At 42.6% G+C, this 14,206-nt stretch overlaps 1 protein-coding gene across 2 annotated transcripts in view; it reads right to left on the bottom strand.

Annotated features, from left to right (window-relative positions):
- The window catches only part of IQGAP2 (IQ motif containing GTPase activating protein 2), a 307,710-nt gene that overhangs the window by 116,599 nt on the left and 176,905 nt on the right, over positions 1-14,206 (bottom strand). For both annotated transcript variants that reach the window (XM_061430007.1, XM_061430008.1), the window contains exons 6-8: positions 2,985-3,052; positions 2,528-2,641; positions 1,512-1,690 (exon numbers count right to left, since the gene is read on the bottom strand). In XM_061430007.1, the coding sequence (XP_061285991.1) occupies positions 1,512-1,690; positions 2,528-2,641; positions 2,985-3,052 (361 nt within the window). The remainder of the gene's footprint in view (positions 1-1,511; positions 1,691-2,527; positions 2,642-2,984; positions 3,053-14,206) is intronic.

The following is a 14,206-nucleotide window of genomic DNA, read 5'->3' as shown; positions in this document are numbered from 1 at the left end:
TGGACAGAGGAGGCTGGTGGGCTACAGTCCATGGGGTCAGATATGACTGAGTGACTTTCATCATCATTATGGAGGAAGAGAGTAATGTTCAAGGGAGAGAAGAGAGAGAAGGATGTAGGCAACAGGATTTGATCACAACGGTGAGAAAGCTTGGTGTGTCAGGGCTACAGTCAGAGTGCGTGTCCTGGGTTAGCCAGAAAGATGGGGCGGTATGTTGGGTATGCTGGAATCTTTTGAGGCCAACAGAAGGACCTGTGCTTGACTCAGTAGGCAGCAGGGAATCAGGGGAGGTTTCTGGTGGAATGACATCAGATCTGTAGCTAAAGACCAATTTTGCAACCTGGAACTTGGGAGAGGGCTTGGTTTGGAAAATGATAGGAAGCCAGGGAACCCAAGGGGAAGAGCCCTGAGACAAGGTCAGGAGGGGCAGGGCTGAGGCAGGAGTGGTGACATGAGAAGGGGGGCGGATGGAGGTCAGCCCAGCAAGTAAAGGCGGCACAGGGTAGTGACGCCCAGGACACAGAGGGCATAAAGAGAGTTCTGAAACAGTGTGGGGGTCATTCCAAAATGAAGTCAGTATAAGGCACGTTTCTGAGAAGGGTAGGGTAGGGATGAGCATCTTCCTGATGGGGCGGGGCAAAGGGATGAGGGCATCAAGCTGACAGCTTGAGTTCTTCAACAAGTAGATGAGCTCAATGGAGGAAGTGCAGAGAAAAGAGTGATTTAATGTCAGATGTTGAAGGCTCTCCACATTTAGGGGGAGGAACAAGCAGAGATGTGAAGAGATGCAGAGGACGTCCAGAGCAGCAGAGAGGCCCAGAAAACATGGGTGGGGGGTGGCGAAGCAGGCAGTTTAAGGCCAGGGGCAGTGTGGGGCAAGTGTGCCCAATGCCATCCCCTGAGAAAAAGCGAAGATAAAGGGGCTACTTTGGTAACGGAGCTGAAGCTGACATGGCAAGATTTTAAGGAGGGGAAAGCTGATGAGGAAGTGGAATCTGAGTGCAAAGTTTTCTGTAAGACAGGAGGCAGGAAATATAAAGTGAGGGTCAGGAGCTGACTTTCCAAGGAGGGAACTCACTTCTTCAAATATGAGGGCAAACTATGGAGAAAATACAAGGAAAGCGAATTCAAAAGCATCTTCTCTAACCTCACCACGCTCAATGATTAGCTTCTAGTAATAAATCTGAAGGTGAGCCACCTAATACAAGGTCTGCTGGTGCTATTCAACTAGGGAAAATCTTTAACTGCTCCTTCTACACCTTCTTGATAAGTTTTCAACATGATCTTTCATCCTTGCTACCTGTAATACTCATCAAAAAAGAAAACCTAATTTCCTTACAGAGGGTATGGTCTTCTTTTTCCTTTATACTTCACCAAACCAATAGCCTGTGGCTAGAGAGACCACAGCCAGTGGATTTAAAAATATCCCTCATAACATTAAAGCTTTTTCAAACTAGCAATGCATAACCATGCTTATTACTGTATTGAGCACTCAGAATCTAACTGAATACCTTCAGCCTTGCATTTTCCTCTTTTCTTTTCTTGGCTTCCCAGAGTTCCTTCTGATATTCCTGTGCGAGATCGTCATCCACTAAAGTCAAAACTGCGTTTGGGTTTCTTAGCGTTACAACGGTCTGCTCAGCGATTCCTTTTTCAATAGCTTCATTAATGGCTATGACTGCAGCGTGCACTGCAAAGTAAAAAGAAAAAAAGAACTTTATCAGCAAAAGCCAACACGGACAGGTGTACCGACTGGGCACAACTTAAGCAGTTTTACTTTCTTCCATGGGGTCCAGTCAAGAATTCAGACAATAGAACCTCAGACACATCACAGCACATCCGTGCGACAACCTCCCCCCCTGCTCATTTATCTCAGGTCCTCAGCATCTGTTACATGATCCCTATTCATTTATTCGGACACAACTGAGAGACTTCACTTTCTCTTTTCACTTTCATGCATTGGAGAAGGAAATGGCAACCCACTCCAGTGTTCTTGCCTGGAGAATCCCAGGGACGGTAGAGCCTGGTGGGCTGCCGTCTATGGGGTCACACAGAGTCGGGCACGACTGAAGTGACTTAGCGTAGCATTAGCATAGCATAGCATTCATTTATTCAACTTGCATTGAATGTGAATCAAACACTATGGCAACCACTGGGAGTCCGCAGGGTGACACTTTGAAAGTATCATGTCTTCAAGAGATGACTGCAATTTAACTTGCAACATGGAAAGATTCCCAGCAGTGAGTACCCTGCCGCTGAAATCTAAGGACAAAGAACGCAGAGAAACGTTTGGGAGAGTAAAGATATTTCTGGAACTTCTTAAATTGCATTGTACAAGCAGATGTCTAGAGTCCAAGGTCAATTATTTGGTTATATTCTGATGTGCTCAAGTCAATTACGTATAATACATATTATAAAAAAATTTAGAGTGCTTATAATATCTTCTAAATATCCTATTTCTTATAACCAAAATCAAGAATAGGTCAGTCTCATGCCGTTGGCAAGTCTGAATCTTAAGTAAACTCACGTGCAGCTTCATCCACAGACAGTTCATTAGCCAGAATACCACCTATTTTGCTGAAAGATGGCATTTGTATTCCATATTTCTCAAGCTCCTTTCTCATATTACTGATTTCTTCCTCTGAAAAAGAACAACAGCCAAAAAAATCAATGAAAGCCATAGAGATGGAGGCAGGACTGAGGGTATTTGTGTCAAGAAATGTGTTCATCAAGAACATGGGGTCAATTCTAAAGAAGAGCCTTAGAAAGAAGCCAGCCTCCCTTTCTCATTTCACAAAGGTGAGGAAACAGACACTTGGCAGAGCCTAAAGACAATAAGCAAGTTTTCTTCTCTGATCAATAGAAAGGACAAAAAGGGAATCAATATCAAAATGAAAAAAAAATATCGCTGCATTTTTTTTTTTAATTTTATACATGTTCTTAATAACCACACTGTAAAAGATTATCAAGATAAAGAATAGTACCTGTGAAGTCTACTTTGCCCAGCAAATCCTGGATCTGGGGTGCAATTCCTAGTTTGAACAGATATAGACTGAAAGAGAAACCATAAAACTATCAGAAACTTCATCATCATAAATCTTAGAGCTAGAAATTACATACATCTTAAGGGTCTTTTATTTGAGAAACACCTAAGAGACCATCTCAGCTAATCCATGCATCTTACAGATGAGGAAACTGAGTCCCAGGGTGACACAGTCCCTACTGGGACTAGGACTAGAATCCCAGTCACTGTCTGGGAAACTGGTCTTCTGAACTACACAGCACGTCCACAGGCGAACTAACCTAATCATCCAGTTATAAGGAGGCTAAGGGACACAACACAAAACAGCAAGTAACAAATGCAATAAACATTTCTTTGGATATTACATGACTTCATTTTGCTTAAAGTAGAGCTGAAATTATATGTTCCTTTCCAGACCTATATATGCCTCCAAGTACCATATACCCCCTTGGAGAACTATCTGTTTTATACATTCTGAACCAATAAACAGAGCAGCAAGACTACTGGTAGATGGAAAGATGTTAAAGACAAACCACGATGTGGATATATTACTATGACTGGATATATTACTATGACGTGGATATATTTAAAAAAGCGGAAAATGCAAAGAAACGTGTACATATTTTTAAAAAGTTCAATAGGAAGCAATGACGGTCACAACTAACCTGCCTGTAATCTGACAAAAGAAGCTAGAGTCTGACATCTAAATTCTACCAAAGAGGATGAAAATATTTAGTTATGTGACTTTTCACCTCAAAAGCATTGAGCCATAGTTTCTGAACTATATGTGTTTTAACCTTCCCAGCCCCCCCAAGATCAACTCTACAACCCGACTAAAAATTCTGTATTCACTTAATATCAGTTCTGATAGACTTATAACTTAGGAAATTTTAATTAGACGTTAGAATTACAAATACAGTATACGGGAAAATGAACTGAGAATGATTTTGACAGTTTGAAGTATTTCAAGACTTATTTCAAATGTTGATATGAGACAGATCTGAGTAGTTTATAAACACAAAATTTCATTAAAAGAGTTCAAGATCAAGCCTTCTTAATGGAATGAAAACTCTTAAAATGCATGATTCATCAGTGTAAGCAGTATCCATTGAAATTAAATTTTTCGATCTTTGTAAGAAATAATCACTTAGAAAAGTAATATGTGATCAAAGCTAAAAATTACTGATCCATGGTTTCAAAAGAATATACAGAAAACCATCATTCAGAGTTAAACAGTAAATACTTTGATATAAATCATTTTAATATTGTTTCTGGAAATATCTATTTCATAAATTTACATGAAAAAAGTGAAAGCGTTAATCACTTAGTCTCGTCCGGCTCTTTGTGACCCCATAGACTGTGGCCCACCAGGTTCCTCTGTCCATGGGATTCTCCAGGCGAGAAGACTGGAGTGGGGAGCCATTCCCTTCTCCAGAGGATCTCTCCCACCCAGGAATCAAGCTGGGGTCTCCCACACTGCAGGCAGATTCTTTACCATCGGAGCCACCAAACAGTATTCTATAATATGAATGTACCATATTTTGCTTAACCAATTGCTGAGCATTTAGATGATCATTAATTATCCACTATGATAAATAATGTTGCAGTGAACCTACTTATATAGGCACATCAGTCTACGGGGTCACAAAGGGTCAGACACTACGGAGCAACTGAACTGAACTTATGCATATATCTTATTCATCACATAAATTCCTGCAAAGAAAATTATCAAATTGAAAGGATATATACACAAAACTTTTAATATATATTATCAAATTGTCTACTTAAAAAGAGATTATACATTTATTCTCTGTGAGCAAAGAGTTAATGAAACTCCTCTCCCTTCTACAACAGAATATGCCCTCCTTCAGTTCAGTTTCAAGCTCTGTTCCCCCAGGCGCCCAATAAATGTATACTGACAACCATGTTACTAAGCATCATTGCTTAGGAGAAAAATAACCCTTGATTGGCAAACTGCATCTTGACTAGAAGGAATCATAAATACCTAGTAGGCTATACACAGCTTAGGTGTTCCTGAGTTCAGTGACTCTTGTAACTGGCACACTTGTAGGAAACTGGGAAGCCATGCTATGCTGCTGCTAAGTCGCTTCAGTTGTGTCCAACTCTGTACGACCCCATGGACTGCAGCCTATCAGGCTTCTCCGTCCATGGGATTCTCCAGGCAAGAACACTGGAGTGGGTTGCCATTTCCTTCTCCAATGCATGAAAGTGGAAAGTGAAAGTGAAGTCGCTCAGTCGTGTCTGACTCTTAGCGACCCCACGGACTGCAGCCTACCAGGCTCCTCCATCCATGGGATTTTCCAGGCAACAGTACTGGAGTGGGGTGCCATTGCCTTCTCCAAGCCATGCTATGGAGCTGCTATAATACATACTGGCTCCTGGGGACTGAGGTGCTCAGCCAGGGAGCCTTCAGTAACTACCACTGTTAGTCTCATTCATAACTTCACACCCACGTTATCACCCAGGGCACCAAAGAGAACAGGTTCTAAATGGCTGTGTGGACAACTACGTGGAGAGTTGAGAAGCCCCCCATTGCAGAGCAAACGCTTGATGCTGTCCTGCTGGCAGGCTGTATTTCCTTCTGAGCATCTGCTAATTGACATGGTTACGGCACACAGTCCTGAGTCTGAGTGTTTAATTGAACTAATACCCAGGTGATGGGCATGGCCCCACTTCCACCATCAATCTGTGAAAATGCCATTTTCTGTGTCCCTTTAAGAGCAGAGGATTCTATCCATGAAAACCTCACCAATCTGATAGCCAAAAATGTCATTAAAGTTTACATTTCCTTTTGTTCATTGTGAGGGTAAGCATTTTTCATACACATATTGGCCATTTCAATTTCTTCCAGGAAATGCATATTAATGAACTTCTGAATTTTAAAGGTTGTGTTCTGGGGGGATTTATCTTTCTCTGTTTTTTTTTTTCCCCCCTCTTTTCCCTCAAAACAACAACCAAAGGACAAATGACACTTTAAACATACGGTAATTTTACTACTAAATTCCAATATATTTGTATCTTATTCACAAGGGAAAAACATATTAGACTCTGAACATCGTTCAATGTAAAATAGACATTATGTATTCATAATTTAAAGCTAGAAAGACAGGATGCATTTCTTAGTTTAAATTCTAGGTCTTTAGAGATTATCAGGGATATAACAAGTCCATGGCGTCGCTATGAGTCAGACGCGACTGAACAACTTCACTTTCACTTTTCACTTTCACACAATGGAGAAGGCAATGGCAACCCACTCCAGTGTTCTTGCCTGGAGAACCCCAGGGACGGCAGAGCCTGGTGGGCTGCCGTCTATGGGGTCGCACAGAGTTGGACACGACTGAAGCGACTTAGCAGCAGCAGCAGCAAGTCATTATAATTAAAACTAGGATGCTGACATTTCCCAAACCATAATATTTTATGAACCAATTCTCAATTTATTACACAAGAAAAAATATGCCAGGTAAAAGGGACCTCATGTCACTTGGACCAAATAAAATGTCAACCTAGTCACACACTTCTGGCTGTAACAGAAACAACAAAATTCAACAGAATTAAACAGACAGGGGTGTAGTTACAAAGGAATTCTAGGAAAGTAAAATCAAGCCATACTTGAAAAAATAAAAATAGATCCATAAATGATCAAAAAAAATACCACTGTATGCATTCGTTCATGGTTCCTGATTTGTAGTTTTATCCCCTTTTACAACTAAATTAAAAAATACACCTGAACAAGTTGACCAAAAAAAAAAAAAAGTATAAAAGTAATTGAATGGGAAAAACTTTGAAAATGTGACAGTAAAATTTAACTAGGAGTCTCCCATCAAATCTCTTCTCATAAATTTTATACATAAAGTAATTTCATATTTAATGTGTATATTTATGTATATTATAATAATATTGTTAGTTTTAACATACTTGAAATTTATATTCTTGCATCAAAGGCTAAGCTAACGAATATCAGTTACCCTTAATATATTTCCACTTCTATCTCCCCTCCTATGTAATGTTGAGATAATCTGGAATTTTAGATGCATTTTTAAATTTTCAGATTATGCAATAAAAGTTTAGGTAAATACATTTTATTAGTTTACTTTCTAATTTAATCTGTATCCAGTTTTCTTCTTTCTTAGTTTTATCTTTGGTTTTGCTATTTATCAGCATATTTACTAAGTAGACGAAATGAATTACTCACTATGTGCACGTATTTGACTATTTTCATTTGTTCCCTGGGTGTTGGTTCTGTTTGTTGAATGTAATTCCTCTTTCAGAGCTGTCGTTTCCTTCAAATGTCTGGCATTTCCTGATTTGGGGCTCATTTTGAGGTCTGAGACTTGCAACTGTTTGTCACTGTTGGCTGCAGGTCCCCGTGACAGAGGCTTCCCTGGTAGCCCTGTTGGTAAAGAAACTGCCTGCAATGCAGGAGACCTGAGTTCGATTCTTGGGTTGGGAAGATCCCCTGCAGGAAGAAATGACAACCCACTCCAGTATTCTTGCCTGGAGAATCCCATGGTCAGAGGAGCCTGGTGGGCTACAGTCCATGGGGCCACAAGAGTCGGACAGGACTTAGCAACTAAACCACAAGCATCCCGTGACAGAAGCCAGCCTTAGGGAGATGGGAGAGGAACAAGGAGGCTGATGCCCAGAGGGTGCTCACTGTCTTATCCTCTTAGACTGGGGTTCCCTGTGTCTTCTTGGGCACTGGTGTGCTACCCTGCCATCAGCATCTACACTTGTCTTGGGGAAGGATGAGTAGGTTCAGCAGGTCTAACTAATCCAAATTATGCTGGCTTAGGGCTCGCCTCTTCCCATCAAAACCCCCAAACCCCACAGCAGCTCCAAGCTTTGCTGCACAACTCAACGGTGTCTGGGCTGTGGCCCTCTGTTTTGTTTCTCAGTCAATCCTGTCCTATCTGTTTGCCTTCTGTCATGCTGCTGCTGCTGCTGCTGCTGCTAAGTTGCTTCAGTCATGTCCAACTCTGTGCGACCCCATAGAGAGCAGCCTACCAGGCTCTCCTGTCCCTGGGATTCTCCAGGCAAGAACACTGGAGTGGGTTGCCATTTCCTTCTGAGTTACCTCAATTTTCTGGTCAATGGATAGCACTCTTTCTTACTACAGATGATTAAAACAAACAAACAAGCAACAGGATCCCCTGGTGGTAAAGAATCAGCCTGCCAGTGCAGGAGACTCAGGTTCGATTCCTGAGCCATTAAGGTCCCATGTGCTGTAGAGGAACTGAGCCCACGCACCACACCTACTGAGCCTGTGCTCTAGAGCCCAGGAGGCACAACTACCGAGCCCACGTGCTGCAGCTCCTGGAGCCCCCCGGCTCTAGAATCTGTGCTCTGCAACAAGAGAAGCCACTGCAGTGAGAAGCCTGTGCACCACAACCAGAGAGGAGCTCACCGCAGCTAGAGAAAAAGCTATGCAGCAACCAAGACCCAGCACAGCCCAAAATAAATAATAACATTATATATCAAAGAAACTCCTACTACTTTAGTCACGTCATGTCAGTTTTGTAAGGAGACTAAGACACCCATGGCCGACGAGCCTGACATGACTGTTTCCACTGTATCTCCTTTCTGGAGATATCTGGTCTTTCATTTAATTACTCTCAACTGTCTGTCCCTATAAGGTACTCAGGCTTCCACAAAACAGAGGTTTGTTGGTAATATGAGCTAAATTAGTTACACTAAACAAAAGTGTTCATGTTTCCCTACGGTATTAAAGAGACTGGAAGACTTTCTGATTATACTTTTTACTTCTCCATTTACGCTGTATAACATAAATCTCACAAGCAAACATCCCAGTTTAAAAGTTACCACAAGATGGTGCTGAGAAGTCAGGTACCTTTTGGATACAAAAATCTTTGAGTCAGATTTATCTCAAACCAGATTTTCGTGTGCTAGTCAGGATCAGGTAGAAATCTCATTTTCATTTACATACTTTCACCAAAAGTATGTATTTTTTAATGTTAAGGTATATTTTTATTTGGTTTCAATTTTCAGCGTTTATTTTATCTTTGAGGTTGAAGTTTAAACTATTACTTTTGAAGAGATAACTTTTCACAGTGCGGGAGTTTATATACTAAATCTCTATGTGGGAGGTATGTCCTAGCAGATTAGTCAAAGGGGCAAATGTTTACTAGGAAAAGTACTTATTCTGGATTCCCATGCTGAAAAGAATCAGCAACAGTGGCCCACTCCTTTCTAAGCATTTTGATTCAAACGAGGGCATGACCTGAAGTATATAGGAAACCCAGTCTTAATGTTTAAAAAACAAAAGTCTGTCTAATCACCAATTTCTGAGAGCTCTTCAAGGCTGAATTTATTAAGCACCTTAGTGCCTAACAACCAACACAAAGAGCCAAGAGCATTCCCAAGGCAGCTGAGGGACTGATGTCACTTTCCACGTATAATAAAGCACTTGGCACGAAACGGCTAGCATTTCATCACATCAAAAGCTACAGTGCATGTATGTTGCTAAGAAAAGGCCAGTAATCGAGGAGCTGTCCTTCGGTAGCAAAAGCCTCATTGGCCCATGTGCTCCTATTTTGCACTAATAATATCAGTTCAAGTAAAGGAAGCAATAAAGAAAGCAAAAAAGCAAAAAAAAACAAAAAACTATTAGTTTTTTTCCTACTACTTTGAATATATGCGTTAAGAGGTGCTACAGTAATAAAATGCAAACTTAAAAGGCAAAGGCTGAGTTTATTTCAACTTTTCTGGATCACATCATGCACAGTTCATTTTATGTTGTAAAATGGGAGATGAATGTCTGTAAATCAAAGCCTCATGGCTGATTAGGAAGAAGAGGGAACTGGAGTCAGAAGCTCTGGATCTTGGCCCCAGCCTGGCCACAATGCAGTGTGTGACTCTGACTCATATAAACCAATCTTTCAATTTCCTCATCGGTGAAATAAACCGGACTCAACATCTCAAGGTCCTTCCCGTTCTGAAGTTTGGGGAAGCTTCCTTTTAAACTACCCTAAATGTAACAGCTTAGAGACCTGTGCTGAAGTTCAAGTCTAATGCCACTGTTCTTTTAATTTTCCTAGTTGGATGGAAATATTCTCCCTTCTGAGGACGACGACTGGCTGCCGACTGGCTGCCTAAGTAACTGTAGGTTCTGGTGCCATCCCGCCTGGTTCTGAATCCCAACTCTGCCCCTTACTAGCTGTATGATCTTGACCAGCCATAGTTGAAAATGAGACGAATAACTGTACAGAAAACGTATGTCATGAGGATTAAGTGAGATTATACCTGTAACAGGATACCTGGACCAGCACCAGGCATGTAATGGAAGGCTCAGTAGGTGTCGGTCTGTTTTCAGCATCACTACTGTGTGTGTGTGTTGCGTGCTTGTGTGCTCAGTGGCCTCCAGCTCCTTTCGACCCTATTGATGCAGCCCACCAGGCCCCTCTGTCCATGGGATTTTCCAGGCAAGAACAGTAGAGTGAGTATACTACTTCATGGGATCCTCCCAACTCAGGGATTGAACCCGAATCTCCTGCATTGCAGGAAGATTCTGGACCGCTTGAGCTGCTTTGCTAACGAGCCTGCCTTTGAACCAGTTCCTCAAGTTCACCTACTAGGGGAGCCCTTCTTCACAAACTGCGCAGGGTACTTGGAACGGCTGGTCAACCAGAAGTGGGGCTGCCGCAGCCATTTTCATAAACCCAAGCCCTGAATGGGTGCAATTTTGGCGTCTTCACTGCATTTGAAGACATGACTGCTGGACAGCAACCACAGACTCTGCGGTGGGAACAGCCATCCTTACACAGAGGAGAGGCACACATGTGTTTACCTTGTGCTCAGTGTAGTAGAATCTTAACCAGCAAATAAACTTTATTTAGTAAGAAAATCTGAATCCAGAAGCCTCATGTGTTAAGCAAGGAAAATTGTTACAAACACGTGACAACTTTAAAGGGGATTCCTGGGTGGTGCAGTGGTAAAGAACCCACCTGCAGGAGATGCAGGAGACCCAAGTTTGATCCCTGGGTTGGGAGGATCCCCTGCAGGAGGGCATGGCAACCCACTCTGGCATTCTTGCCTGGAGAATCCCATGGACAGAGGAGTCTGCCGGGCTACAGTCTGTGGGGTCGCAAAGAGTCAGACTCGACAGAGCACACAATCCGGGAAAGACTGGAAAATCTGCTTGTGGCCACACAGCAAGTATATCTCAAAGAAATGTCAGGGACAGTGCTATAAGGACAAAGGAGTTGGCCAGAAAGAGCTCCCAGGACCAAACTGAAGCAATTTGGTCCATCAAAAAAGACCCGTCTTGGTTAGTGAAAAGATGCTTGTTCCTTGGAAGAAAAGCTATGATGAACCTAGGCAGCATACTAAAAAGCAGAGACATCACTTTGCCAACAAAGGTTCATACAGTCAAAGCTATGGTTTTTCCAGTAGTCATGTAGCAATGTAAGAGGTGGACCATAAAGAAGGCTGAGCACTGAAGAACTGATGCTTTGGAACTGTGGTGCTGGAGAAGACTCTGGAGTTTGAGCAAACTACGGGAGTTAGTGAAGGAGAGGAAAGCCTGGCGTGCTGCAGTTCGTGGGGTCGCAGAGAGTCAGACATGACTGAGCAAATGAACAGCAACAAAAAATCTTGTTTAATCAGAGAAAGGCCTGGAGTTCAAAATGATGTTCAAAGGACTGTAGCCTTCAGGGCTCCTCAGTCCATGGGATTTCCTAGGCAAGAATACTGGAGTTGGTAGCCATTTCCTTCTCCAGGGGATCTTCCTGCCCCAGGGATCAAACCCAGGCCTCCTGCATTGCAGGCAGATTCTTTACTGCCTGAGCCAGCAGGCAAGCCTGGTATAAAGTGTACCAAAAGGAATTTGTAACGCAGAGATAAAATAAGACACGCATAATATTTATATGGATTTTAACAAGCTAGGAAGTGTTGTTAAAATACAGGTGCTTTGTTTTTTCTTATGTCTGTCTATAGTGTATAAATATGTGCTTGTTTTTGTACCTCTTACACAACAGGAAAAAGTAAAGACCAGGAACTCTGAGTAAGACAAACAGTCGAGAAAACCAAGGGAATATCCCAAGATAAGAACAGACGGAGGGGCACAGGACGTGACAAAAACAGCCAGGCAAAAAGAGGGCACAGCACTGATGGTTGCACTCAATGGCCAAGCAGAGAGAGGGTCCAGAAACAGGATCCGAGATGCTATCAGCCAAAGGGTCCCAAAGAGCATCAGGCAGAGTCTATCCCTCATCTCCTGGGGGAGAAACCTCTAGAATGCCCAACTGATTTCAAGAAAATATTCAAAGGGCGTACATTAACCTTTAATAATGTTAACAGACCAGGCCAATACATCATGAAGACAGGACAATGGGCTATGGAGCACTGGCCAAGCGAGACATGAAAGCAAACCATTTTCGAGTGACAGAGGGTGGGGACTGAGTGGGAAATAAAAACCTACCTGAAAGCCAAATACTACAAGGTCTGGTTGATTTTGCAAATCAAGTTCAGCCTGATTCCTGCTGGCCAAGGTTGGACTCACATTAGGAGAAGAACCCAAACCGATACCGTGTTCTGACCGGCAATGATTGGTCAGAAACCAGATCTGTAACCTGGTCACTGAAGAGGTACTCTGTTTCTAGTGACTATGTGAACTCTGGGTAGGTTTCAAAGTTTTATAGCCTTGCTGGGGCTGCTGCTGCTGCTAAGTCACTTCGGTCGTGTCTGACTGTGTGCAACCCCGTAGACGGCAGCCCATCAGGCTCCCCCATCCCTGGGATACTCCAGGCAAGAACACTGGAGTGAGTTGCCATTTCCTTCTCTAATGCATGAAAGTGAAAAGTGAAAGTGAAGTCGCTCAGTCGTGTCTGACTCTTAGCGACCCCATGGACTGCAGCCTACCAGGCTCCTCCGTCCATGGGATTTGCCAGGCAAGAGTACTGGAGTGGGGTGCCATTGCTATAGCCTTAGAATGCATCAAAATCAGTGGCTAAATAACGAAACTACAAGTGAAACATGCAGTGTGGATCTTTTAGAATAAGTTTAAGTGTACTAAGTTTGTAATAATGTATCTGGGCATTTTACTTGTGTTTTAAGGTATTTGAGATATTAAAAAAAGCAGTCTACTAAATTTATTTACTTAAAGGAATTCAACTGTATAGCTAATGTTTAAGCATTTAACAGTTGCTCGATACATTGAGCAATAAATAACAGGTAAAAAGTGTTCTTCTCCATGGTTAGAAGGCCTCCAGACCAGAGGGGGGTGGGGGGGGGGGCGGGACTATCAGCTCTTGTTAGCAAGGTTCTCATTCCGTGAGGCGGCTCCTTTTATTGAATAGGTTTAAAATATTCTAAATAAAGCCACATGCCACATACACTTTTTAAGTCCAAAACACCAAAATAGTTACAGTCTTTGTCATCTGGTACTGAAACGTCAGCGCCTGGAGCAGAGAAGTCTGTTGCAGGGCCTAGCAAGGAAAACCGGCAGCTTGTGCTCAAAAGACCCAAACTTGGCAGTGGCTTTCAGGCAAGAGCTGTAAAGACAATATTAGGGGAGAGGGACCTAGGATGCAGGGTCACCACTGACTGGTTGGTGGTGAGGTAACAGGGTGATGTTCTGGGAAGCTCAGCCTTCTAGTTCCAGTCGGTCTGAGGTCTACACACAACGCATGTGCTCAGCATGTAGTCAAATCCTCCATCTGGTGAGGGTCTTGGTTTCTACAGAACGACCCAGAGATGATCTATATTCCTTCAGGAGGAAGAGTCCTGGGACTATTACCCTAATCACTTACTACTTGAGTCTGCTCTTTGAAACTGGGGGAAGGCCTAGGAAACTAACCACCCCCGCCCTTTTTTTTCCAACAAGAAACAGGGGACACGGAGGGGCTTTTGTGTCTAGAAAGGCCCCTCAGGGCTTTAATCCCTGCTCAGCTTTAATGCCCCCTCCCCTTTCTTTGAGACTCCTTAATCTTAAGGAGGAACAGGTATAGGAAAAGAAAGTTTTATACAGAGAGGTGAACCATCAACCTGCCAGAGGAACTTGGTTTAGGGGGACTCAGTTTCAAATTTTCCAATGTTTTCCACAGTGAACACTTTTTTATTTCAAATAAGGAAAAGATAATAGACATTTCTTTGAAAAGAACATGAGGACACGCATCACTTAGGTAGGTCTGCATGACCCAGAGGTTC

Source organism: Bos javanicus, chromosome 10, assembly GCF_032452875.1.
Source record: "Bos javanicus breed banteng chromosome 10, ARS-OSU_banteng_1.0, whole genome shotgun sequence".
In the NCBI taxonomy this organism is placed as follows: Eukaryota; Metazoa; Chordata; class Mammalia; order Artiodactyla; family Bovidae; genus Bos; species Bos javanicus.
This window is presented reverse-complemented; position numbering and strand designations above follow the sequence as displayed.